Consider the following 25,479-nt stretch of genomic DNA (forward strand, 5'->3'; position numbering starts at 1 on the left):
TGACTGAAATAAAATCCAGTCCTCAGGATTAGCTAGTAACATAGGCAGGCTAGCTGCCTGCCTACCCTGCCAAAGGTCAAACTAAACAGTTTTATCACACCCAGCCTGCTAAGGATAAAATGGTTTAAGGGCAGCCTTCCTCTGCTGATGAGATTCTAACCTCCCCCTTTCCCAGCCCCCAAATTACATCACACCAAATAGTAGTAGCAGGGTGCAAATACAGGCAGCTTCCTTTGGGCCTGTTTTGATTCAGGAAGCCTCAGAAGTCTTCTCTCAGAGGAAAAGGGATGTCATTAGAGTGAGAGTCACCAAGACAGTTAAGGAAGCTGTTGCCACGTTTTACCCATCTTCTAAGCATTTTCCCTCCTCTCTTTTTCTAACATGAGTCAATAAAGATCTCTAATGTTTTCCTACCTATGCTATTAGGCCTCCTCCCATGCCACTACAGCTTTCCTGCAACAGTAAACACAGAACAGTTTTATGTTTCACTCAAATATTCAGGTGAAACTTCTGAAAACAGAAGAGCTGAGACCCATGGTTTATAAATCATCTTTCTTTCAGGTATTTGGCTCTAGGGGGCACTTACCTCTTCATGCTTTTTCTTCAGGTTTTTTGCTTGTTTGTTTTAAGCAGAGGCGCTTCTGGAAAAGAACAACTCTGCCCAGGTTTTCACCAGGTTACAAAACTTCAGAAAACCACATTTGGTCCTTAAAAAAAAATCCCCAAAGCTGGAGGGACTCAGCCTGTAACATAATTCTACCCCTTAGAAAGGAGAAGTAGCATTAAAGGATCAGTATTCAGTTGGCGGAGGGTATGTTTTTGGTTTTGTTTTTTAACTGAGGAGGAAAAATATTTGTTTTACAAAAAAAAAAAAACACAACAAAAAAAAAAGAGCCTGAGGCAGGCAATACAATCCTGTCAGCTTAAACTTTGTCCCATTAGCTCTCCTGAGGATAATGAAGACAGACACAAAAATAATACAAACTGATAACACAAAAAAAAAAAACCTCAACCCAAACCCAAAACCCCAGTCCATTTTATGAAGAGCCTTGGCGCTTCTGGAGACTGCTTTGGATCTGTAAATTATGCCCTAGCACAATGGGGAGACAAACCTAGTGCTGCAGGGTTCCCTAATGTAAGACAATCACCCTCGTCTTCGGTTTTCCCATCATCTTGTCATAAGTACTCAGGATAAATCCTCCTCTGACTGGTTCAAAGAGGAGCATCTGGAGTGAACAGCTGCCCCAACACTTTGTCTTCACTCTGCATCTCTACAGGAGACAGTAAAGCTAAGGCAGCTCCTATTGCCACGGGCCTTCAAGTTTGGTATGCATGCTGGAATGGCTATTAAACCCAGTTCATGAACAGCCTCGGTATTTTTTTTTTTAAAAGTGGAACAGCAGCAGCCCCTTTTGCTCAAATTCTTGTTTGTTCACCTCTGTCACTTGGAATTTACTAGTTCCCCTTCCTAAATACCCCAAGCAGAGCTGCTCCCAATGTCCGTGTGGGGCAGGCTCTAGCTGTGCCTCAAGTTCTGGCACAGCAAGATTCAAAAGTAAGATCTAGCAGACCTGCTGTAGCAAAAAAGGGGTGAGGGCAGTTCCCCTTCAGAAGTCTACTAGGACAGAAAGAGGTCCCTTCCCATCTTATGTAGTATACAGGAGAGGCATATTCAAAATCAGGAAGAAGGAAAGATGTTTCAAGGCCACAGGTAGGAGTTTCCCTCCCCCTTGTAGCACCATTAAGAGACCAAGGCATGAGCTTGTGCATGTCAGTTTCAACCAGTTAAATTCCTTCTCATTCTTGAATGCAAGACCACAGGGGGCTGTCCTATTCTTCCCCACCCCAATAGGATGCTCCAAAGCTGGCAGCTGCCCTAGGGTCAGAGCAAAAATGAGACCTCTGGCTTCAGAGCTGTTAGGTCTCCTTGAGGACATTGATCTTGGCACAGATCTTGAGAGCTGGTCCCAGCTTGATGTTCATGGCACTCATGAGGTGTTCCTCCTTCAGAAGTAACAGGGCCTGGCCATCAATTTCCTGTGACCTAAACTCCTCAGCAATCTCCTGGCACCCTGCAAAACCAAAAAGAATAGCACTGAGAAACAGATGTGCCCTGGGCATTACCCTCATTCCCACTCTTTGGACCTCTGGCAGGTACAGAAAGCAAGCTAGGAATCTAACCAAGCCCCCTCCCCACTCTACTTCACAGGCTGCCTGAGGAGTACAAGTCATCTATCTGTATGACCTACTCCAGTTCAGAAACATGTACAAAAGTACGATAAAAGCACGAGGCACCACTGACACCGCTTTCTCTAAAGAAAGAGAGCCAACAAATTTCCCCATGCTACTGGATAACGGGACTGCAGGAGAGGATCTTAACTTTACCTTGCAGTGATGCGATGAACTCGTACACTTCCTCCACACTCCATCGACTGGGATTGCTGGACAGGAAGACTGGGTTGATACCATGTAGATCTGGGGTAGGCGGGGCCATACTAGAGTTTGCCAGGTCCCTCTCTCCATGACTGGTCCTTACTGACAGCGGTCCTGGAGATGTAGGGGACAAAGCTTCATCATAGCTGGAGTTATCAGAGCCTCGACTTGAGTCTTCCTGGCCCTACAAGCCCATAGGAAAGAAAGAAAACACAAGGTGTTTTGTAAGAAATTCACAATTACTAGGTGCAAAACAAGACATTGGAAACAGCAGAAGTTGTTCCAACAGTCTGGGACAACCATCTCAGGCTGTTAATCCAAGGGCAGCTGACACAAGAGCTCCCTAATGCCAGAAAGGGGAGACCTTACTCTCGTCTCCCTTCCTCTTCCTTCTCCCCATCCTCCCCCAGTCCATTCTTCTTCCTTGCATCAGTGCTGAGTCTTCTATAATCTGATTCAAATCATTTATGTGGAAGAATGCTAATGAAACAGGAAGACAGGATTGTTTCCTACCAAGGCTGTCAGCTGATGTCACTTACTGAGACCTCCAAGACACACTCAGGAGTGAACACAACAACTACAAATGTGAATCCACTTTTTGCAGTTGATGAGCGATTAGAACGGTTTGCTGTGCCTTGTGTAGCAACTGTGTCAGTGTGCACTTGGCACATCCTGTATGACTACATCCACTCTAGAGAAAGTGATACACCCAGCAGTGACAACTGTTACACTGAGATTTGCCTTGACAGAGGCAGACGGGACTGTGTCCTTACCCTGTGGCGCTTGCCCTGGATCTTTGTCCGAGCAATTTCAGAGCTGCTGCGTCGTGGTCCCCGTCGGCGCACGCGGGCATAGTTAGCTTCCTGGAATTCCTTCATCTTCTTTCTCTGCAGCCGAAACTGATGGCTGCAGCTGACATTGTACCTTAAATGGGTAGAAGCAGAGCAGCAGTAAGGAAACAGCAACTATGCAAAACTACTGCTTCTCCTTGTTCTAGATGGGGATAAAACTCCTCTTTACCATCAAGTTCTGTTCCTCCTCCTTCTAAGGCTTCCCCTTGGAAGGAACCAGTCCAGACTTCTGACACAAGCAATATTTGGGCACCAGAGTCTTGATCTAACATCTGAAGGGTCAATTAAGTCATTCCCCTAAGGGAAAAAAGACCCATAACAAGCATTCTGCTATCAATAGGAGGCAGCAATGACTACTCTAACTTCTCCCCATTTTTTCTTCCCAGTGCTCCCTTGGGTCTTTGTCTAGTACCAGTGCAGCAGACAGCTACTAGTATGCAATTTGTTTAGTCAGTCAAATGTACATTTTACTGAAGAGAGGTTTTTCGGAGCCCAAGAACTTCCCCCTTCCCATTTTAATTTCTGAGCAAGTCAGAAATCCTGTTTACGCTCAGCACCGCATCCACCTCTCCAGAGCTAGAAGCATTCACAAAATATTTAGAGTCCTAAAGGATCTCTGTGGCCAGTGCATCCCATGGAATGAGGATCAGATATATTGAAGTGTTGTACACTACCTAGAGAAGAGGCACATGCCCAGTTCTAGAGAATGTACAGTCAGAGAAAAGGAAGGTCGTCTTGCTTATTACCTTTTAGCACAGGTCATGGAACAAAACCTCTTGGAGCCACGGAACTGGGTTGCTGGGGCATACTTTCCACAGTATTCACACTTCAGCAAGTTTGCCTTCTTATCAAGCTCTAGTGAGATACAGAGATACACAACAATTGACGATTTGAACTGAAGCAGATCACACACAATGATTTCCCATTCCGCTACTCTTCCTCTGAACAGACAGATTCCAAGCACTATTCTACACTGAATCTACTAAGCAATTAGCTTAGGGAAGGACCTGAGAGAAGAGAGGCAGAAGCTCCACTAATTAGGACCCCAGGATATTGAGCAGAGCAGCTTATTTCTCCTTGTCAGTACCATTTCGCTGAACAAGCCAAAAATAGCATATGCCTTATGTCCTACAAGGCTGTAGGGGTATCTCCATCACAGCACTCTCTGCTGTGTCCACACATCTTTCACAGCCTTCAGAGTCATTAGAGACAGGTACAGTTCAGATTCTCCTGCGTACTACTGACACAGGGTGCGTTAGATCGTAACAACAAAGTATTGTATTCTGGCACTCAAGAAAAGGTGATCCTAGGTCCGTAGCTTGAGTCTCTAGGGAGTTAGCAGGAAAGCAGGAAGGGATGCAAGTCCATAACATATAAAGCTGGTAATACAGCATCAGAGAGCAGAAACTCAGTAACATTAGCTAGGCCTCCTGGTGCTGAAACTCACCCATAGAAGCACTGTCCCCTCCCGGGGAATTGCTGGACAGGTTTTCACTCTGGCCAGGAGCCTCTCCCTGCAGCGGTTTCTCAGATTCTTTCAGCAGCTGAGAACAACCCACCTGGACAGGATAAGAAAGAGTTGGGCCCATCAGTAAAGGATTCTTTGTGTCCACCACCCTCTGCAAGGTATATGCCGCTCACACCTTATTATAGCTCAGAAGAATACCTTTGCCCACTAGGAAAGGAGAGATACTGAACAAAGTTACTACTCCTTCCTGACTCACAGGCTTTGTGGTTCATTCAAAGATCACAATGTACTATCTGCCTTGAATATCCCGCATTCCATATAACTGCATTTCCCCTTCTTTGCTTTAACTTCCCTTGCTGCTTGTTTAAAATGCAGTGCATCTTTCCTTCACTAAAAATCAGAAAGAATCTTATGATAATTCCTGCATAGATTATTGCTTTGAGGACTACTGAAAGCAGTTCCCATCACACTTGCTTTACTCCCTCCAATCCACTTTCTTTAATATCACACCTTAATGCCTTGCTTCATGCATGACATCTCCTTCCTTTCCCTTCCTCTTCACTGTCTGTGTCTCAGGCTAAAAACACTGACTTGGAACATGGGGAAAGAAACTCCTGTCCAAAGATGGAAGTCCACCCTGCTTCCAAGAGGGCACTACACCTCCTTCCCCAGCAGCAGAGAATCCCTACCGGGAAGGGCTCTGCTCCTTCCTGGATGACAAAGCCCTCAATGATGTGTGTGAGGATCTGGGGCTTGACGATGGCTTGTGGAGGTTTGGAGTCTCCCATCTGACGTGACACCATTGCCAGATTTGGGGTGGGAGCAGAGGTGGGGGTGACTGATGCTCCTTCACTTGAGGTGGTATTTGGGGTTCCAATGGCAGCAGGATCAGATTTATCTGGAAAGTTAACAGCACAAGAGTCAGTTACCTTTGCTCCGTCTACTTCAAAAGGAATACAATATCAAATCATTAGCACACACAAGCAGAGCTTTCCTTTGTACCTCACCTCCAAGGGCACTCTTCTCCTCCATGTTTTTGGGGCTGTCTGTCACAGGAGAGGACCTGGCAGGCAGGACTGCAGTGACACTGGGCGATTCCTCCTTCTCCTCCTCTGACTCTGCCTTGCGTTTAACTGCTAAGGTCTGAGACTTGCCCTGCGTAAATAAAGAGGAACATGTAAGCAGAGAGAGGAACTCCAAAGCAAAGAACAAAGCAGACTGAAGGCGAAGGAATATGCATCCTGCTCTATCATACTCATCTCCAGCCTGGTTCCTTCTCCTGGAAACATCTCTAACTCCTTCATAGTATATACCTCTACGTAGGAGCACTTGCCTAGCAGGGAGCTAAGCTTCACGTATCAACGTGAATTGGGACATTGATACAGTATCAACAGTGTGTGAACCTCAAGGGATTATTCCAGGAAGAAAGAAATGGAATGACAGTCACCCAGCAGTTTCCAAACAGGCTCTTGGCTAGATTAGATCAGTTTCAATGGAGAGTCAAAATGGTAGGGGAAACACGTTGGACGGGAGCAAATTGTCCCCCTGCTCTAGAAATCAGACAAACCCTGTGACGCCTTCCTGAAGAAGCAGCCAGAGTTCAGAAACAGTCTCAGCAACTGGCTAAGGATAACTGAGCTGGCAAAGTGCTGTTGTCCCAGGGAGTTAGGCAGGCCCTAGGCGGACAATTCAGAGCAGCATGGATGAGGTCTGTGGAACATGAGCCATCATTGTTTTCCTCTGCATAGCCTGTTACTAGGGGATCCTCTGAGACCTAGAGTCAGTGGCTGGTACCACATGCCAAGGGGTCTCTGACCTGGAGGTATCCACACCTAGTGAGGAGAGAGGAGTTCAGTCTTCATAGCCCACTCAGCTCTCTTCTCTCAAGAGAGAGACAACAAAGAGGCCAGTTATTGTTTGTATTTGGTTTATGTGGCAAGGTTTTGGTAGCGTGGGGGCTGCAGGGGTGACTTCTGTGAGGAGACACCAGAAGCTGCCCCCATGTCCAACAGAGACTATTCCAACCAGCTCCAAGACAGACCCGCCGCTGGCCAAAGCTGAGCCCACCAACAACAGTGGTAATGCCTCTTTCATAGAATCATAGAATTGTCTAGGTTGGAAGAGACCCTTGGGATCATCAAGTCCAACCATCTACTCTACAAAGATCTCCCCTACACCATATCCCCCAACATCACATCTAAACTTCTCTTAAACACATCCAGGGATGGTGACTCAACCACCTCCCTCGGCAGTCTGTTCCAATGCCCGACCACTCTTTCTGTGAAAAATTCTTTCCTAATGTTCAGTCTAAATCTACCCTGTTGGAGCTTGAAGCCATTCCCTCTTGTTCTGTCATTAATTACCTGTGAGAAGAGACCAGCACCAACTTCTCTACAGTGTCCTTTCAAAGAGTTGTAGAGAGTGATGACGTCTCCTCTCAGCTTCCTCCTCCTCAAACTACACAGTCCCAGCTCCTTCAACTGCTCTTCATATGATTTGTTTGCTAGGCCCTTCACCAGTTTCGTTGCCCTCCTCTGCACTCGCTCCAGCACCTCAATATCTCTCTTGTATTGAGGTGCCCAAAACTGGACACAATACTTGAGGTGTGGCCTCATCAGTGCTGAGTACAGGGGCGCAATCGCCTCCCTACTTCTGCTGGCCACACTATTTCTAATACAAGCCAGGATGCCGTTGGCTTTCTCGGCCACCTGGGCACACTGCTGGCTCATATTCAGCCGCTTGTCAATTAGAACCCCCAGGTCTCTTTCTGCCAGGCAGCTTTCCAGCCACACCTCCCCAAGCCTGTAGCGCTGCATGGGGTTATTGTGGCCCAAATGCAGAACCTGGAACTTGCCCTTGTTGAAACTCATACCATTGATGTTGGCCCAATGATCCAATCTATCCAAGTCCCTCTGTAGAGCTTCCCTATCCTCCTGGGAATCTACACTCCTGCTTAACTTGGTGTCATCTGCGAACTTGCTGATGATACACCCTATGTCCTTATCAAGGATTATCTCTGTGATAACATATTTAAGAAAGGGTAAAAAATACTCATAACAGCATCTGGGAGGAGTGAGAAACAGCCCTGCAGACACTAAAGTCAGTAAAGGAGGGGGAGAAGGTGCTCTCGGCACTGGAGCAAAGATTCCCCACAGTGAAATCCATGGCGATGCAGGTTGCCGCCCTGCAGCTCATGGAGGGGTCCATGCCAGAGCAGGTGGATGTGCCCTGAAGGAAGCTGCAGCCCATGGAAAACCTGTGCTGGAGCAGGCTCTTGGCAGAACATGCGGCCCGTGAAGAGGACCCCACACTGCTGCAGGTTTGCTGGAAGGACTTGTGACCCCATGGCGGACACAAGCTGGAGAAGCCTGCTCCTAAAGGACTGCACGCTGGAGCAGCTTGTGAAGAACTGCAGCCCATGGGAAGGACCCATGTTGGAGAAGTTTGTAGAGGACTGTCTCCCTTGGGAGGGACCCTACGCTGCAGCAGGGGACGAGCATGAGAAAGAAGGAGTGGCAGAGACGCGTGATGAACTGACCACAACCCCCATTCCCCATCCCCTTGCACTGTTCAGGGGGAGAAGGTAGAAGAGTCAAGAGTGAAGCTGAGCCCATGAAGAAAGTCAGGGTGAGGTGGATTTTAGATTTGTTCTTATTTCTCATTATCCTACTCTGATTAATTGGCAATAAATTAATTTCCCTAAATTGATGATCTAGATGATCTCTAGAGGTCCCTTCCAACTCTGAAAATTCTGACTGTGTGATTCTGTGAGTTTGTTTTGCCTGTGACGGTAATTGGTAAGTGTTCTCCCTGTTCTTATCTCAACCCATGAGCTCTTCATTGTATTTTCTCCCCCTGTCCTGGTGAGAAGGGGGAGTGGTACGGCAGCTTGGTGGTCACACGGCAGCCAGCCAAGGCCAACTCACCACGTTGTTAAATGTGATATTTAGTATGTGATGTAGACAGCTACCTCATTTCAGGCAGGGTCTGAGTGTCATCTCTTAACTTTATGCAAGCCTTTGAATGATAATGTCGAAGAGAAATGCTTGTAGTCAGTAACCCCAAGGGTTGGATTGGAATTAGTGTTTTTGAGATGAAAACGTCTCCACATCCCTTTACCAAAACCCCTTGCCCATCCCATCCCACTGACCTGAGCCTGGACTGCGACTGGTGTCCTAGGAATGAACAAAGAGAATCCATATGCTATTCTCCTTCTCAATGGTATCACTTACTGGCAACTGGACAGACTGCATGTAGAATGCTGCTGGCATCTGAGCCACAACTGGAGAGGAGGCTGGGCTCTTCACCATGTGGGCTGTGCCTTGAACTTGTGCCAAATTCACCCCTGTGGTGAGCGAAGGAGCTTCCTGTGAGGATGCTGGAGCTGAAGACGATGATGGAGAAGCAGCATGGGCTTGGGAAACAGGCTGGACCACTGCTGGCATTCCCCGGGATGTCGGCACTGCTGCAGCAATCTGAGCCAAACCCAGTGCTTGGGCTTGGCCTGAGCCCTGCTGCCGAGTACCCACCACCTGCACTGGGATGTGTGGTGGAGGCTGCTGTGTTGCTGACATTTTGGCAGGCCCAAGCTGAGGTGGTTTGATAGGGGTGACCAGAGATTTTGACTGAATTGGAACAGGTGATTTGGTGGCTGGCTGGCAAGGACTGTCCTGCTGGAGCTGCACAGGCTGTGGCTGGGACTGCAGCATAGGTTGCACCACAAGGGTCTGAGCCTGCTGCTGGTTTTGAGGTGGAGCCTGCTGCTGCGGAGGTTGAGCTTGCTGCTGCTGTTGGGTCAGAGATGGTGCTTGCTGCTGTTGCTGCTGTTGGGCCAGCTGGAGATGGGTGGCTGTATGGAGGAGTTGGGACTGGCGGTGCTGGAACTGCTGCTGGTGATGAATGGCGATCTGCTGCTGGATCACCACCTGCTTCTGCAGGTGGATCTGCTGCTGCTGCTGGATCAGCGAGTGTGGCTGGATCTGCGTGTATGTAGCTATACAAACACAGAGTGGGAAAAGAGCAGAACACAAAAGTTAGCAACAGTGCAGCTAGGAACATTAAACATTAAAAACCAAGCAGCCACTGCACTGGTTTGAGTCATTAAGCTCCAAAATGACTGACAGCTTATTAGCAGAGGACATGGGGGACTAAATTAACTTCTCTTGCTAATAGGGAGGAATAACCTCTAGAGAGACCAATCCCCAGGAGCACGGAGGCTGGGAGACGTGTTGGGAAAACTCTCACCACTGGGCTTTCAAATGGCACTCTTGCAAAAGCCCAGTGGGCTCGAAGAGAAGGAACAGGTCTGCACTTACCTGAGCTGATCAACGTCTGGCTGGGTGCTGGTGTAGCAGTCCTAGTCAGGTTCATGCCCACCGTTTGCTGTCCACCACTGTCCATTTCGCCCTTCTTTGTGGCTGCATTCTCTGTCTCCGTCTGGCTTCCCTGGCTGACGGTCACAGCCTGGGCAGCTGCTACCGGTAATGGCTGAACCACCCCCGTGCCTTTCCTTTGGCAACTGCCAGTGGTGCCCGCTGAGGAGGTCTGGCTCAATCCCGTCGAGGTCTGGCTCCCACCACTTGCCACCACACCCCCAGAGACGCCATTGCTGCCTGCTGCCCCCTGGCTCAAGTTGAGGGACTGGCCTGCGCTGCCGGAGGAGGCCTGAGCCACGGCCAAGGTCTGGCCCGTGCTGGTGGCCTGAGGTAAGCCTGAAGCCTGGGAGCTTCCTGGCAGAGCTGCCTTCTGAGCAGAGCCCTGGAGCGGGGCATTCGTGGCCGAGGTCTGCTGGCTCCTCACAGCCAAGTTCTGCACCTAGAAACACACATACAAAACAGAGTCTATTTGCTTTACGTACATTACTTGCTGGAAATTTGGCAGAGAACGCATAAGCAGCACACACTACTGGGATGCAGGCGGAGTTGATGCTTCAAGCCTCACGTGGGAACCTGGCTAACACTGCAGGGCAAAGCTCAGGTGTGGCCCTCCCCAGGAAATACATTATCCTGAACGCCCTCCTGCCCCGTCTCTGATGGAAGTTAAAGATCTCGTGGCACTACCTGAACGTGAGGACACCGCCATTCTCTGAGGCATGGGGCAGCCTTCAGACCTGCCTGCCGTGCACTTGCATTGGGAGGATCCAGTTTAGCATGGCGCTAAAACCGCTGAGATATGCTTTTTAAAGACCAGTAATTAATTTTCAATTTTTGTGCCACCTGCCTCCTCCCTCTGTGCAGGGCTTTACACTCAGGAGGCCCACAGATATAGTCATGGCCTGCCACCCTTCTGATTTCACCAGTACCTCTGCATTTTTGTGCTGCCATCCTTTACGCCCCCTCCAAATGCAGTGTTATCTTCAAGTTTGATCATGGCTGACTTTTCTTCAAAGAAAGTGTTCCAGACAAGAAAAATATGAAGTAACTGGAAATCCCAAGAATGACTGGGATGCCACAGCAGCTCCCTGACCTGGAGAATTACTTATAGATGGATGCAGGAGCTAAGACCTTGTGGTCTGTTTGGTCTTTGGCATCTTTACAAAAGTGAAGGAACACTACCACTGGCAAAGACTCTTCATGGTAGAGTGACTGAAAACTGGACATAGAACTCAACAATTCTTTTCACACAAGACAACTGAGAAACTGTGAAGATGGGATTGATCCAGCCTGTGGCTCACCTCAGAAATTTTAAGAAGAAATTAATCCCATCTCTGAAGGCAAAAAGCAAACATGAAAAAAATGGTGGTAAGAGAGAACAGAATCTCCTGCCTGCACAGGGACGCAGGCTGTGGATAAAATAGAGCTAATCTGCTATACAGGGACGGCTGGAGACAAAGACCAGAGTGCGGGGTGATGGAGAGCAGGGGGAAGGGGAGGACACTGGGACAGGGTGTCACTGACCTGGTCTGTGTCTGCATGGACCCCAGGAGACTGAGTGGGTGGTACCTCCTGCTGGACAGCGGCCACAGCCCCGTTGGGCATCAGGATGAGTTGGGAGGCAAGAGGCACATTGCGGCCCAAGGTCCGGTTTACCTGTAACAGGTTCCCCAGCTGTGGCTGTTGAGGGAGGGTCAGATGATGTGGAATGAAGGGAACGGAGGGGAAGAGAGAAAGAAAGACAGCGAACCACAAGCAAACAGATTACAAAGCAACACTGGGCTGCAATGTCATACATTGCAAAACCCCCAACCCTCCCTGCACTGTAACACTGAACATAACCCTCAGGAGCAGGAAACTGGGAACAGTTTCCTTATGGAAGCAAGCACTCTTCTATCAAACACAGGCCTGACCCAACTCCCACAGGCTGCCCAAGGTTCGCTAAAAGACTGGGGTATCATTTAATTTTCAGATGTATATCTGGGACTGGTTGAGAAACAGTGATAAAATACATACATCCAAGACCAGGGTTACTTGAAAAGAAAGAGATAATCTGTATCTGAAGTCAACTGAGTTGCAAAAACTATTTTTCAAGTAGGTAACAAAACCCCAGACTGACTATAGTCAAGCCTAATGTTTTCTGTTTAGCAGCACTTCAAACTGATTAAAAGGATGAGATATTTTTCATGTTGATTTATGTTTGTAAACTTACTTGAATTCTGACTTACATCCCTGAGCTCAGCAGTGGTAGAAGAGAATAATTTACCATATATCTGTTCCAGCATTGAACCAGAAGAGTAGCTTTATTTCTGTGAGCTATATTAAAGTCTAGGACATATATTTCACATTTACACTCTAGTGAGAAGTGCCATGGGATCTTTAACATCTATACAGAGCAGGGACAAACATGGTTCTTAACAATCTCACCTGAGCCACACAATACAAAGCTCATCTACCCTCAAAAGCTGAGCCCAGAATCAAACTTGTGGTTTCAGGGACAAGAGCTTCCCCATCTGAATTTTAAATATCATGGATATGGTATTCATCATCCTTAAAGCTAGAGGTAGTCCAAAGGTATTGGCAATCCCAAGCAGTGAAACACTGAAGTGGCTAGGAAGTGGGGTTCATGGTCAGGACACATTTTGTGTACACATCTCTTACCCGGAGATACATCTGGGCCTGTGACTGGTTAAGAGGTGGTGAGGTGGTATTCCCAAGGAGCACAGACTGTGTCAGGGTTGTGGCGCTGGGGGAACTCACGCTCTGTGACCGACTGATCAGCTGAGCAGCTGATGTGGTGGCTAGGTTGATCTTAAAACAGAGAAAAGCCACAAATCATATATGAAGAGACAGAGGCAAAGAAGCAAGTACAAATTCGCTTACTGGGGTACAGCCAGAACAGACATTTTACAGTTTTTTCCTGTATCCCACAAGGGACCAAGAAGAAAAAAGTACTTGTTTTAAAGGGCTACACAATCTAAGCCAGCCAAATCTCAGGATGATAACCTCATTTGTATGCTGAACCTGGGTATCACTGTTAGCATGCAACTACAATAAGAGATCCAAAAGAAATACATCATTTTTTCCAGCCTCTCAAGTAAAGGAAAAAACCCACAAAGTAATCTCTACCCTACCAACACTACTTTCTGAACATATCCCAGTTCCTCAATACTCACTGCACACCAAAATTCCTCTCATTCTACAAACTACTACTCTGCCCAAGAGAAAGAGAACATTCCCTTCCAGCTGCTCATGATTCCTTCTCCCTCTTAGAAGCCCTGATCCTTTTCTAATCCATGACAACATATCCCCAAAGCCTCTGCAAAGAGAGATCAGTGTCTGCCTTTCCAGCTAAAGCTAAGACCCCTCTCCCCCGCAGAAACCGTCTCTGGTCTCCTCAACCCCCATCCATAATCATAGCACCCCAAATCATCAAAGTTGTCTGCATCTTGTGGATTCCCAGCGTTCCTAGAAGCTGTGTTTCCCTGGCTGACTGCCTTCCTAAAAGACAAAGAGGAGAAAGAACAAGGCGGGGAGTGGGAGGGAGGCTTTGATATGTGTGTGAGGGAGCAGTTACTTACAGAGGCCTGGGTGGTGGTGGTCTGTTGCGGGGTGCTGGTGTTGGGGGAGCTGGCCTGTCTACTGGCTGCAATTGTAGCCTGCAAGACAGATTGACAGAAAAATTAATACCTGGAACAAACTTTTCAATACAGCCCAAATATTTGACTTTGTCAGAACACCTAGTCCCATCATCATCTTCTCCCATTCCTGAGAACAGGAGCACAATCTAACCACTACAAATCCCTGCCATGCCCTACAAATCAAGTGCAGCAACTCAGCAAGGCACCTCCTCTTCTTCAACCAGTTCAGTCCTATATAATGCCTGAGGCAGTGGACAACAGACCCTTACAGTGCATGACTTCCAGTCCTTCCACCCATGGGTACATACCCTACTGTTGCCCCAGCTTGTCATGTTGCCCCAGCTTGTCATGCTACACGCTGCAACCCTCATCCCAATGCTGCAATCCATTCTGTTAACAGCAGACGTTCCCTACAATATTAGTAATTTGCTGGGCTAGTTAGGCAGTTTAGTGACAGTGCAATAATAGTACTCCAAGTAACAAATTTGGGATTACAGCACATATGGTTCATGGAGGAATGTAAATATTGTTAGATTCCCTGTCTCCCCGCCATGATCCCATGGGAATTCCACTGTATGAGTCTAGTTAGTTTTATAACTAAGATTTGTAAGAAACTGGTGAGAGGATTCTATTCCCTCTGTGCTATAAAACTGCAGTTTAGGGATTTTGAGAAAAACTAAATCCTGGACTATCAGCCATGGGGCACAGCTACTGAAGTACAGACGGTTACAGATGGACAATGTACAGATTGTACAGAGATGGTACAGATTGTTACAGACAGAACTGTATTCACATCACACATAATTCAGCTTCAACTGGTGATAAAGTCTTTCAAGTAGGAAAAGTTGCTAAAAAATGTAAAGAAATCGCTCAACAAGTAAAATAAAATATCTTAATTTGTATAAACATATCTTAATTATAGAAATAACCTCCTGGCTGGACAAGATCTACCCCAGATCCTTCTTGCTAGTAACTGGTAAAGAAAACATGGGCTACTAAGTTTCAAGATGTAAAATTCAGAGGATACTGCCCAAAATTTCACACACACAAGACCACGTTTATTCTCAGAAAAATAGCAATCCGTGGTTCACTTTAAAAGCTTTTAAATGCTACTGCATCCACTGTTGATTTGACCACCCATCTTTTATTTGAAGAAGGTGCAGGAGCCTCTAAAGCGCAAGTTTCCTTAGGGGGATGCCAAATGTTATCTTCCCCCGCTCTGTACCTGAAAAACAAATGAAACACCAAGCTTCCAGTTTACTAGCTGTTTGTATTACCTTTAAACAATGTGTTTAGGGACTTATTGTCTAATCATGGATCAGGAGGACCTTGGTGCACAAGTCACTGTATAAAGAGGAAGTGTCTGGATCTTCCCCAGAGAATGATCCAATTTCTCTCCTTCTGCCCCTTGGCAACTCACCTGCTGGACGGCAGCCAGGCTGTGAAGCTGGGCACTGTTAAGTTGCTGCTGGAGCATAAACTGGTGAAAGTACTGGGCTGCATTGGGCTGTCTCTGGAGTGCCTGCAGGGCCTAGAGAAAGAGGAAAACCCAATCGTCAAAAATAGCATGCTCTTGAAATGTGATTAGAGAGAGCAATGAAGAAATAAATAAATAGCCACAAGACCATCCCAAGACCCCATGAAAAAAAGCAAAGTCACTAGATTAGCACATCAAAATATGCAGTACAGCTACAAATTTGTTAACAGACTGTATCACAGGTGTATTCCAGAACAGCAGAAAGCATGCTTGCAAGACTTAATTAAACCCCAGGAATTTGGGGATGTGCATGCTCAAGCAAGCAGACAAGTGTTTCAGTATAGTATGTATACAGAAGATATGCATATATAGAGGAACTGGGATGATAAACTGAATGAATTGCTCTAGAACAGCAGGCTAAAATCAGTCTATTGGATCACAGCACAGTGAGCAATCTAAGAGGCTGGACACTGGAGGAGTAACCTATAAAACATGAAGTAGCGTATCATGCTACAGGAACTAAAGACTGGGCCTAGCACAACAATTTCTAAATCTGAACACAACAGTCCTTTGGGCATGCTCCCACCTTGACACACGACAACTCAGAAGAACAGGAAAGGGCTCACCACAACCTTCTACTGATGTACATGCCATCCCAGAACATAACTGCAGCTCACCTGTACTGCCTGTCGCTCATAGAGAGACATCTGTGATATCTGAGGACGGGTGCTTCCTCCAGAACTGGAGCTCCCACTGGTGGAGCTGGAGTTCTGCTCACTTTCGGTCTCCATGGTGACAGGATCCCAGGAGCTCAGGCTGAGACGGACTCCAGATCTATATCGAGGGAATTGGAAACTAAGTCAGTCTAGAGAAAGAACCAAACCAGATTTCACTGCATTACACAGCTTTTTTACTGGAATGTCCCAGTATCAGGCTCCTTACACTGCTTTGCTACATCACAGAGGACCGGGGATGCCGAGGTTCTGAAATCACCCAGAAATTATACTCATGGTTTAAATCTTTTATTACCACAGTCAGAAAAGTAACGCACACATTCTCATATTTTTATTGCCATGCTACAGTTGGAAGCTACAGCATCCTGAATTCTTAAAAAGGCAGCAGAGTGAAGGAGCAGCTGCAGCTCATTCAGACAATCCTTTGGTTACAGACCTGATCACCTCTCCTTCAAAGCTAGTGAACGAAGGCAAATTGCACTGTGCTTCCAGTCTCCCCCTGCACTTTGGCAACTTTTGATCCTCTCTTCCTCTAGTCCCGCGAAAGGTATAATTATCCCACAACTCCACTGCCCTACTGCAGATATACCAACTCAGTCCCTCCTTCTCTCAGTTTAGCCCCCCAGCCCTCAACTGTTTCTTTCTTTCTCTGACCACACAGACTTCCAGCTACTTATTGTTCCTGACAGATCGCAGCTTGAATATTAGACTGGAGGCTGGTATCTGTGATGGCAAGTTGCTTTCAGGAGGAACACAGTTAGAAACAGAGTGGATGAAGGATTCACTGGCAACACTTGTGAGGGAAAAGCTGCTGAAGAGGTCATGCAGAGCCAGAGAGATCTTCCAGCAGAAGAAAGATGAGTTGCAGTGAACCACACGACTGAGAAAGGACTGGAGAAGGCTTTCATGAGCCAAGAGGAAGAGAAGCGAGACTGAAGAGAGTGCTTAGCAGAAGAGTAACACAGTGGGATGATCAGGGAGTTTCCTGCAGCAAGAAACATGGGCAATACAGGGAGTAACAGTGGGAGGGATTAGAGTCAGAAAAGGGAAAGGGCAAAAGTGCTTTCAACAGAATTTCACTGAAAAAAACCCGAATTTTTAGAAGGATATAATTCCATGTAAGATTAAAAAAAAAAAAAAGCTTCTTATAGTCTCAGTATCACTGACAGCTTGTTTATTTCCAAAACAACAGCACAGCCCCTGTATCTAGACCTTTTAAATCCAGAAATTTCAAGCTTCAGAGCCTTCACCAAACAAATTTTCCAGATGCATAAACAAACAGAGCAGCACAGCAGAAAAGGACGTGCAACAAGTCTCAACCAGACAACTTTTTTAAATTCTGGAATGGTGTTAAGGGCAGCAGGTGATTTCAAAATAGGGCAACAGCATTAACACTGCAGAGGATGTCTGGCTAAATCAGGGAACTGCTGCTCCAAACCTGCTCCTCAAAATCTGGAAAATTCTTTAATTGACACTATAATTGACAAGCAGATAGCTGCTGCTCCAGTCTTGTCTTCCCCACACATCTTCACCTCTGCCCTCAAGTCCTGCTCATGCATCTCCCTGGTAATCCAAGATTGGCTTCCTGCACTGCTTCAGCAGTGGCAGTGTAGGTAATTCTGCCCCGCAGTCATCTCCTCCTCAACTGAGACACACCTCCTCCTAACTGGCCATTACTGTCTTCAGGCACAACTCTATTACAGCTAGAAACAGTTGGTCAATACGCTTATCTAGAACATAAAAGCTCTGGAGAAGACAATTACTTTAAAGCTCTTCCCCAGGGGGCAGCACCACAAAAAATAAATTAAGCCTGAAAATAAATAAATTGTGAATGGAGAGAATACTGACTTCTTGAAAGAAAGGAACTTGGGTAGATAAATGAAGTACTTCGAATGTGGTTAAAATGCAAGTCAGAGTGAAGTTACACACATTACACCAAGTTGTCTAGTAGCTTGGCTACTGTTGGGAGACAATTTCTGTTCTTTTGCTCACCCTCAGCCTACCTGTGCAGGTTCCTCCCAGCATTTACCTTGCTTCTGGTGCTCAATAGATCAACTTGTTAACTTTGCAGAAAAGCTACCCTAAACATCATTTTCTGCCAGATCAGTGAGTGGAATTAGCTCACCTGTGATCCCACAAATGCCAGTGAGAGAGAAAAGAAGGTAACTAAGATTCAGCTTAGATGTAGCACATACCCTTACCCTCAACAGCTGCACCAGGAGAAAGCTGGGTTCTGATTTGGTGCTCCGCTCCACCACTCTGTTTCCTCAGTAAACAGCAGCATTGATTCTTAAGATTTCCAGCATTTTTGCTGGAATCTTCTTAAAATCAGGTCCTAGCACAAACAAAATCCTACTGAAATACCTCTGGGATGAAAGGCGTCAAAAAATTTTGGTCTCTGTGCAGGCAAAAGCCCTTTTGGGGGCATGGATAGAGAGGCACGCTCTCCCTTTGCAGAAGGGCAGTAAGTATTTTAAGTCACTCACAGCAAGCAAAGTTATCCAGCAAAACCCTTTCCAAACACAAAAGTGAAAAGGCACAGTATTTCCCCACGCAAGTTCATCTAAGGATGCAGCTCCACATTAGTGTAATCCAATCCAAACACAGGCTATTCACACACAAAATAGCATGGATTGCACCCTCTACCCTCCTCCAAGAGCATCTTCCAGCACCCCTCTCTTACAAAAAATCTAGTGATCATTGGGCTATCAGATCACTCGACTCAGCTAGCTGCTCCATGAGATAGACAGCCTACTAAAAATGATTAAACGATGGGTTTTCCAAAAGATTGAGTTAGCCAACTCACCTTGCAAACGTAATCAGTAGATCCCAAGCAAAAAAATGGAAACAAACAAACAAACAAACAAAACACCAACAGGGTAACAATGTGGCCCTTACTGGAAATTAACTTTGAACAGCAGCTAAACTGGATTAAGCCTAACACAGAACTACACCCCAAAAAGACAGACACGAAAGGATACAAAGGCCTATTAACACCACAGCAGGAATGACAGCACAGCAGAAAGGAAGGGAAGGAGAAGGGAGAAAACTAGCTCCTGGAGCAGTACAAGCATGAGAACATTGGCCAGTCCAGAGCCTAACCCTCGCTGCTGATCTCAGCACACACCAAGAACACCACAGGTGGCCCGTCTACAAGTTCCTGACCTTTCTCAAGTGCAAGAGCACAGCAGTCAGGCCAAACAGCTCCTCTAGTCACTGAACACTAGGTAGAAGGTGGAAAAGTTTCACTCGCTCACCCCATCCATTCCTCCTGACACGTGACTGCTGCCTGCAGAATATTTTCTAACCTTATAACTGGTTTTGTCACTTCATTCCCGAGAGGGCAAGTTAGCAAACAAAAATGCGCACAAGTTTCACCACAGGTATTGGGGAGAGAAATTAGGAACCAGGACTGCAGCACACTCCCCCCTCCTCTCTCTGTTACTGCAGTTTTCTACAAGACAAGCCTCCAAGCCACGCAAGCAGAGGCGTGAAGCTTTCGGGACGCGTTAACTCTGCTCCGGGATGCTCCGGGAGCAGCAGTCGGTCCGACTCCCGAGCACCCCGGACCCTCGCACCACCTGTCCCCCACCCCGCCCGCTGTGCCGCCGCCCCGCCGCCCGCCTCGCCCGACCGGCGGGGCCGCAGGCGCCCGGGAGCGGAGGGCAGCGCGACGGCAGCCCCCCGGGTCGCCGGGAACTCCGGCAGCAAAGTTAAGCCGGCAGAGAGAGTGCAGGCGCCCGCCCGCGCCCTGCCCGCCCGCCTGCAACACGTATGTACCGTGCAGGCAGCCCCGCCGCGGCGGGAGGCGGGGATCCGCCGCAGGATGCCCGCCGCGGGGAGCGAAAGAAAGGCGCGTGTTGAACACCCGGCCACCGGCGGGGGGTGCGGCGGCTGCCCGGGAGGCGGGAGCGGGGCTGCGAGGGGGGGAGGGTGAAGGGGGAGCTGTTCCCCGCCGCTGCTCCCGGGGCCGGGCCGGGCAGACAATGGCTGCTCCGCCGCCGCTGTCAACTTCCAGCCCGCCCCGGCCCCGGGGAACTCTCCCCGCCGCGGCCGCCCGCGCCCCGGGCCCGGCCTCACCTGCAGCCGCCGCGGCGCGGCACTGCTCCGCTCCGCTCCGCTCCGCTCCCCCACCGGCAGCGGCACCGCGACCGCCGCCTCCACCCCCCGCGCCCGCCCGAGGGACCCGCGCTGCCGGCGTTACCGGAGCCCCCGGGCCGCCGCCGCCGCCTGACACGCCCCCCGCGCGCGGGCAGCCAGGCCGGGCCCCGGCCGGGCGGGCGGGGCGGGGCGGGGCGGTGCCCGGGGGCCCCGTTGTTGGGGGAGGGCGGGGCCGGGGGCGTTACCTTGCGGCGGCTCCCGGCGGGCCCAGCCCGGCCGCGGCCTGGCAGGGCAGCCCCGGGGGGGAGGGCCTGGCGCGGCCGCGCGGGGCGGGGCGGCAGGGGCGGGGCCCACGCGCTCGCGCCGCGCCCCGGCCGGGTCCGCCCCTTTCCTCCTCCCCCGCCCCGTTTTTTTCCTTTTTTTTTTTTTCTTTTTTTCTTTTTTTTTTTTTAAATCTGGGCCTCTGGGGGCTCCCCGCTGCTTCGTCACTTCCTCTCTCGCGGCGCTTCCGGGCACGTGACTCCCTTCCCCGGGCTCCGCTTGCCGTTGCCGTGGTGACGGCAGCCGGGGCCTGGCGGGTCGCGGGTGCGGGAACGCCGGGGCCGGGGGCCTCTCCAGGGGCCGGGGCCGGGGCCCGCCCCGCTCGGCCCTGCCGGGGAGAGCGGGGCTCAGTACCTGGGGGTCGCCGCCTTCTGCCGGGCCTGCAGGGGACAGGGACGGTGGCGTCAAGCCGCTGATGAGCGTCGCAGGCGGGCTGTGCGGCAGGCGCAGAGTGCCCCCGGCCGCTCATAGCCGGTGCCTGCTGTGCTGAGGCACACGTGCGATCGGTCCGTCTGGAGACTGGTGAACCTTGTTAAACGCTAGTGGTTTTATGCGGGTTGTAAAACGTTTGTGTTGGTACCCGGAACGAGCTTTGATGAACAAACAGGACGCAGCGGTAGTAACGGCGTCAGGGAGGTGGTGTGTGCAGGTCAGGCAGAGCAGGTGGAGAGGGGCACAGTGGAAACCTGCACGAACAGTGTAAAGAAACCCAAGTGCCAGAGCTTGCTGGCACCGTTCAGAAGAGAAGCTGCACTGTACGGGCGCTTGGGCTTTGCTTCCCTTGATTACTCTCGAAGAAAATCGGTTCTTCTGCCAGTTGCCTGACTTAGAGTGGTCGAATAGGGTAAACTTAATCGTGTGTAACGATAGTGTTGTAGTCCGCATGGCTGTTCCTGAGAACACGAGAAATGCCCCATCGGGTGAGACCAGTGGCTTATGTTGATGGAGCTGGTGAGTTTCCTTTAAGGATGATGGCTTATTCACCAAGAAAGGGTAGGAAGAAGCAAAAGACAGGCAGAAGCTAATCATCTACATGTACAAGGTGCAGAAGCTCAAGCACCGTTCAGGCTATAAGCTTCATAAATTCTCCTGCAAATGACACGTTTGAGCTTTGTGCTGTAAGAATGTTGCATCCGGCTCAGTAATGAAAGCGCTGGACTATCAATTCACAGGAGATCCAGTCCTGTTGACTTAGAATCACAGAATACCATTTGCTGCTGCCTGAAAAGCAGCAAAACGCTGTACAGGAGAGTGTTTGGGCTGTTACCAGACACCTGCTCTAAATGCTGGGGGTTCTTTTTTAATTCAAATGAAAAAGTGTCTGGCTGATTCTCATTTAAAAAAAAAAAAAAAAAAAAGAAGCTGTAGGAGATATTTAAGGCAATTCAAAATAAACGGGTCAGATAGTGATCAAAGGAACAATGACAAGGCGGGGAACCCAGCCAACGTAATCCCTGTGAATCAACCTTTCCTAAAACCCTCAACGACTGGATGAACGACTAAGCCATTTGTCCCTGTTGCGAAACCCACTGAAGTCGATTCAAGGGAGGAAACTGTCCCTGTCATCTATGCAAACGAAGGGGAACTGCGGCAATAAGGAGGATTTAGGACTTAGTGGGGCATGCTTCAGGGGAAGGGATGGTGGAATCGATAAAGGATAATTTGAGGATTTACAAGACTATACTGGTATGTTTGGGGTAAGAGTCACGGCAGGGAAATGGAGAGATCAAGGTGGATCAGAGATGCACAAGTGTGGGAAAATTAAGAGAGAAATAAATTAAGCTGGTCAAATGCAATCGGTATGTTTGTCTGGACAAGTTTTGCACCTGATCACCACAGTCTGTACTATATTCCTAATAAATTACTTGGGTTATTTCCTGTGTGGTTGTGCTTTCTGTTGTGTGCATGTGTGTGTGATCCAATAACAAACGTCTGTCTAGCCGGCAAGTAGGATGAGAAGGTTGGGGGGAGGAGGGGGCAGAAACCCAAGAGACCTATGAAGGCAAGTTTCTCTGAGCATGGGCCTTGGGAACAGGATCAGGCTACTGATGCTGTCTGTGTTTATGTGGGTGTCTTTGAAGTACTGTCTCCCATCAGTGTTAACTTGTGTGTCCACGTCTATTGCGAACTTGCACACCACCCTGCAACTGGGGGGGTGTGAAACAGAAGTAAGAAGCTCCTGCTTGTCTCTGTTGGCCCAGGAAGGAAGGAAGCCTCTGGTTCTTCCAGTCCATCAGATTCAGCTGCCCTTAATTCTTTTCAAGGAGAACAAGTGCAGCTGGCCAATGTCTACAGCCCATTCCCCTTGTTCCACTCCCACATCCAAGCCTGGTGGTAGGGATGGTGGAGGATACATCACAAACTGTTTCCTTTGGTATTGACTGGTTTCTCACTAGTTTGCCTATGAGCTTTTTGACCCTGCTGACACTATGGGCTCCCATAACTCCTGTAGCAGTAGGTTTTTGCAGTGCAAAGTACCTTTTTTGTTGTTTTAAGTTGATTGCCAACTGGTTTTATCACATGCCCCCAGTCTGCCGTGGAAAGATTTGCTGAAGAACAGTTTCTCGTTCGCTTTATCCACCACCTTTATTATTTTTGTAAATCTCAGTCCCTCATCTGCTCACCAAATATCTATATATTGGTATATATATATATGCTCCCTGGCCTTTTTAGCGTCTCCTGATGAAGCACTTGTTCCATCCATAACTGTTGTCACTGAGACTCATGCTACAATTTGTGAGAGTGGCTTATGGGCTCTGGCTGGAAACCTGTCAAGTGCTGTGCCTAAATATAAGTCAGGATTCGTTCCATAAGTAGCATTGCTTGCTCCCATTTTAGGTGCAGATCTTCCCAGCTCTGTGCTTCTCAGCAAGAAGCAGCCCGTTTTCATTCCGATGACATTTTTTTTCCACTCCAACCCGTTTTAGCAAAGGACTTTTGCTGGAGAAACGGCATCTTGCAGAGCAAGCCACAGTGCGATGGTGACACTCAGTGGCCCTGCGGGAAAAGTGCACCTTCTGCGTTCACGTTTTTTCCAATTTATCAGGAAGACAGTGGTAGCAAATGAACTTCCTACACAGGTGAGTAATCAGCACTGCTTAGCATAAGGATGAATCTGCATACTTGTGCCATGCAGATACACACAGTACAAGCATATAAATGGACATCTAAGCCTACATATCTGCATTTGCCTTCTTTCACTTTCCCACACTCATTTACTCACTTCAGTTTGGAAGTGAGACCATCACCTCCAGGTATCTCAGAAGGAAAACCCTTTCTCTTGTCGTGGGGAACACTGGAGTTTTCATAACACTGTCAGGGAACACGGCAGCTTGTAATGTATTCAGCCCCAGCCACCAAGACCTAATCCTTAGATCTAGACCATGGAGGTGCAAGGGGAGCGGGAAATCTGATTCAGACTGACCTCCAAGCCTGGTATGTCTTCCTTCTCAGAGAAGAGGTTGACATTATTCCCAGTTTACTGGGACATATCAGTGGGGTAAGTCTATATTGCAGTTACTGCAATGTACTTCTTACAGGCTGCCCAGATTGCTGCTTTTGGTGTCCACACTTCCCCATGCATAGACACCAGCCCATCCACAGCCTCACTGCATCACTGCATCCCTTCAACAACGTCCTGCTAGCCCTGGCCAGTCTGGCTGATCCCCATCTCCTGAAGGAAGAAGCTGGACAGGAGATGATCATAGCAACCCCAGGGTCTAATTGCCATTCCGTCCTGTCTGAGCAAAAGCTCATGTGATTGTGCTACTTTCTAAGTCCTCCTCTGACCTCTTCAGCCCCACATTTCAGACAAGTCTTTGTATACCACCACCTCTCCCATATCCTTGCCCTACATGTTCTTTCCTGCGTGACTGATCCTAGCGTGAATCTGTGCTTACTACTGTACAGGGCTTCTCCAAGTTTGTAAGCTGAGAAAGTAGAGAGGCTGCAACCACTTGTCTCTTCATCTTTGTTTCCCATCCCTCAGAAAAACAGGTCGATTCGTGCTCCCTGCAGGCAGTGGGAAGTTGGAACACAGAAAGGGAAGATCAGAATGCTTTGTCTGTGTGTGAGGAGCCAGCACCAGGGGTCAGTTACCTGCAGCACTCTGAAGGCACCCTCTTCTCACCATGTCTTTGTGAACTGCATATGAATGGAAAACTAGGTCAACAAAAAAAAGCTGATATACATCAGTCTACTTCCAAATGTTACTGGGCCTGGCCATCAAGCCAGTACCAACATTTGTTACCAACTTCTGAGAGAGTGTGGCAATAAGGCAGTGTATGGCAAACTGTAAAACACTGTAAGTCAAAAGTTTTAGACTTTTCTGAGGAAAGAAACCTCTTTGAATGTCAAAGGTAAGCCACGTTCCAGGGCCTCTACCCTTAAATTGAAACAAACCACGTTAACAAAAGAAGTCCAAGCGTGCTTTAAAAATTACTTATCCATCTATTGCATGTCTTGGACTTAACTGCGGGTTGATACAAACTTCTTGATGCAGCAGTTTGAGCTTGGTAGAAAGCTAACCTGTAGGATACAATTAAAAATTAGCAAGGTATCACATGTGAGTCTACAGGTGTGCTTACCTTGCACAGAGACAGTACAGATCACGAGATGGATCCATGCAGTCTCTCGTGGTTCTCAGTAGTAGCTGTTTTAAAAGTCTGTTATTGTTCCGCAGCTACAAGAGAAAGATCTCAGTCATTGTTTACTTCAAAAAGGAGGAAAAAAAAACCTTGGAATAAGCCTTAGACTGTCAACAGTACCCAGTAACAAGCCTACAACTTCAAACTACAGCTCTGCAGTTCTGTATTTCTCTCCTGTTTTGAGGGAAAAAAGTCAGAGAAATAAGGAAGGCAGATTCACAAACCGTTGCTCTGTCTCCAAACTGGAGCATGTTAGTTGCCCATACACTGAAACACATGACTCAGGAAAGAAAGCATGTGTCCAAGCTTCCAGGAGAGTTTGCAACTGGGTGACAACAGACAACCCGTTTGTCCTGTGTCCTCACTTCTCTCTGGATGACGGTTCCTTTCAGTTTTCCATATGACCATTGCAGAGGGACTGTGAAAGCCTGGGAA

At 48.3% G+C, this 25,479-nt stretch overlaps 2 protein-coding genes across 2 annotated transcripts in view; both read right to left on the minus strand.

Annotated features, from left to right (window-relative positions):
• Positions 1-28: 28 nt before the first annotated feature.
• PHC1 (polyhomeotic homolog 1) lies at positions 29-20,337 on the minus strand. Its single transcript, XM_082498808.1, has 15 exons — positions 20,323-20,337; positions 15,920-16,076; positions 15,186-15,296; positions 13,706-13,783; positions 12,786-12,935; positions 11,649-11,804; positions 10,068-10,566; positions 8,985-9,745; positions 5,760-5,907; positions 5,442-5,650; positions 4,732-4,843; positions 4,031-4,139; positions 3,207-3,357; positions 2,386-2,617; positions 29-2,072 (listed from the first exon to the last, which is right to left on the minus strand). Exons 2-15 carry the CDS (start codon positions 16,031-16,033, stop codon positions 1,918-1,920), a joined length of 2,985 nt encoding a protein of 994 aa, XP_082354934.1. The 5' UTR covers positions 16,034-16,076; positions 20,323-20,337; the 3' UTR covers positions 29-1,917.
• A 225-nt stretch (positions 20,338-20,562) lies between these two features.
• LOC309671874 (alpha-2-macroglobulin-like protein 1) overlaps positions 20,563-25,479 on the minus strand; it is a gene marked incomplete at both ends in the record, with an annotated part of 44,147 nt that continues 39,230 nt past the window's right edge. The window contains one exon of the mRNA XM_082483182.1: positions 20,563-20,726. Within this exon, the coding sequence (XP_082339308.1) occupies positions 20,563-20,726 (164 nt within the window). The remainder of the gene's footprint in view (positions 20,727-25,479) is intronic.

Source organism: Vanellus vanellus (assembly GCF_965231255.1).
Source record: "Vanellus vanellus genome assembly, chromosome: 1".
NCBI lineage: Eukaryota > Metazoa > Chordata > Aves > Charadriiformes > Charadriidae > Vanellus > Vanellus vanellus.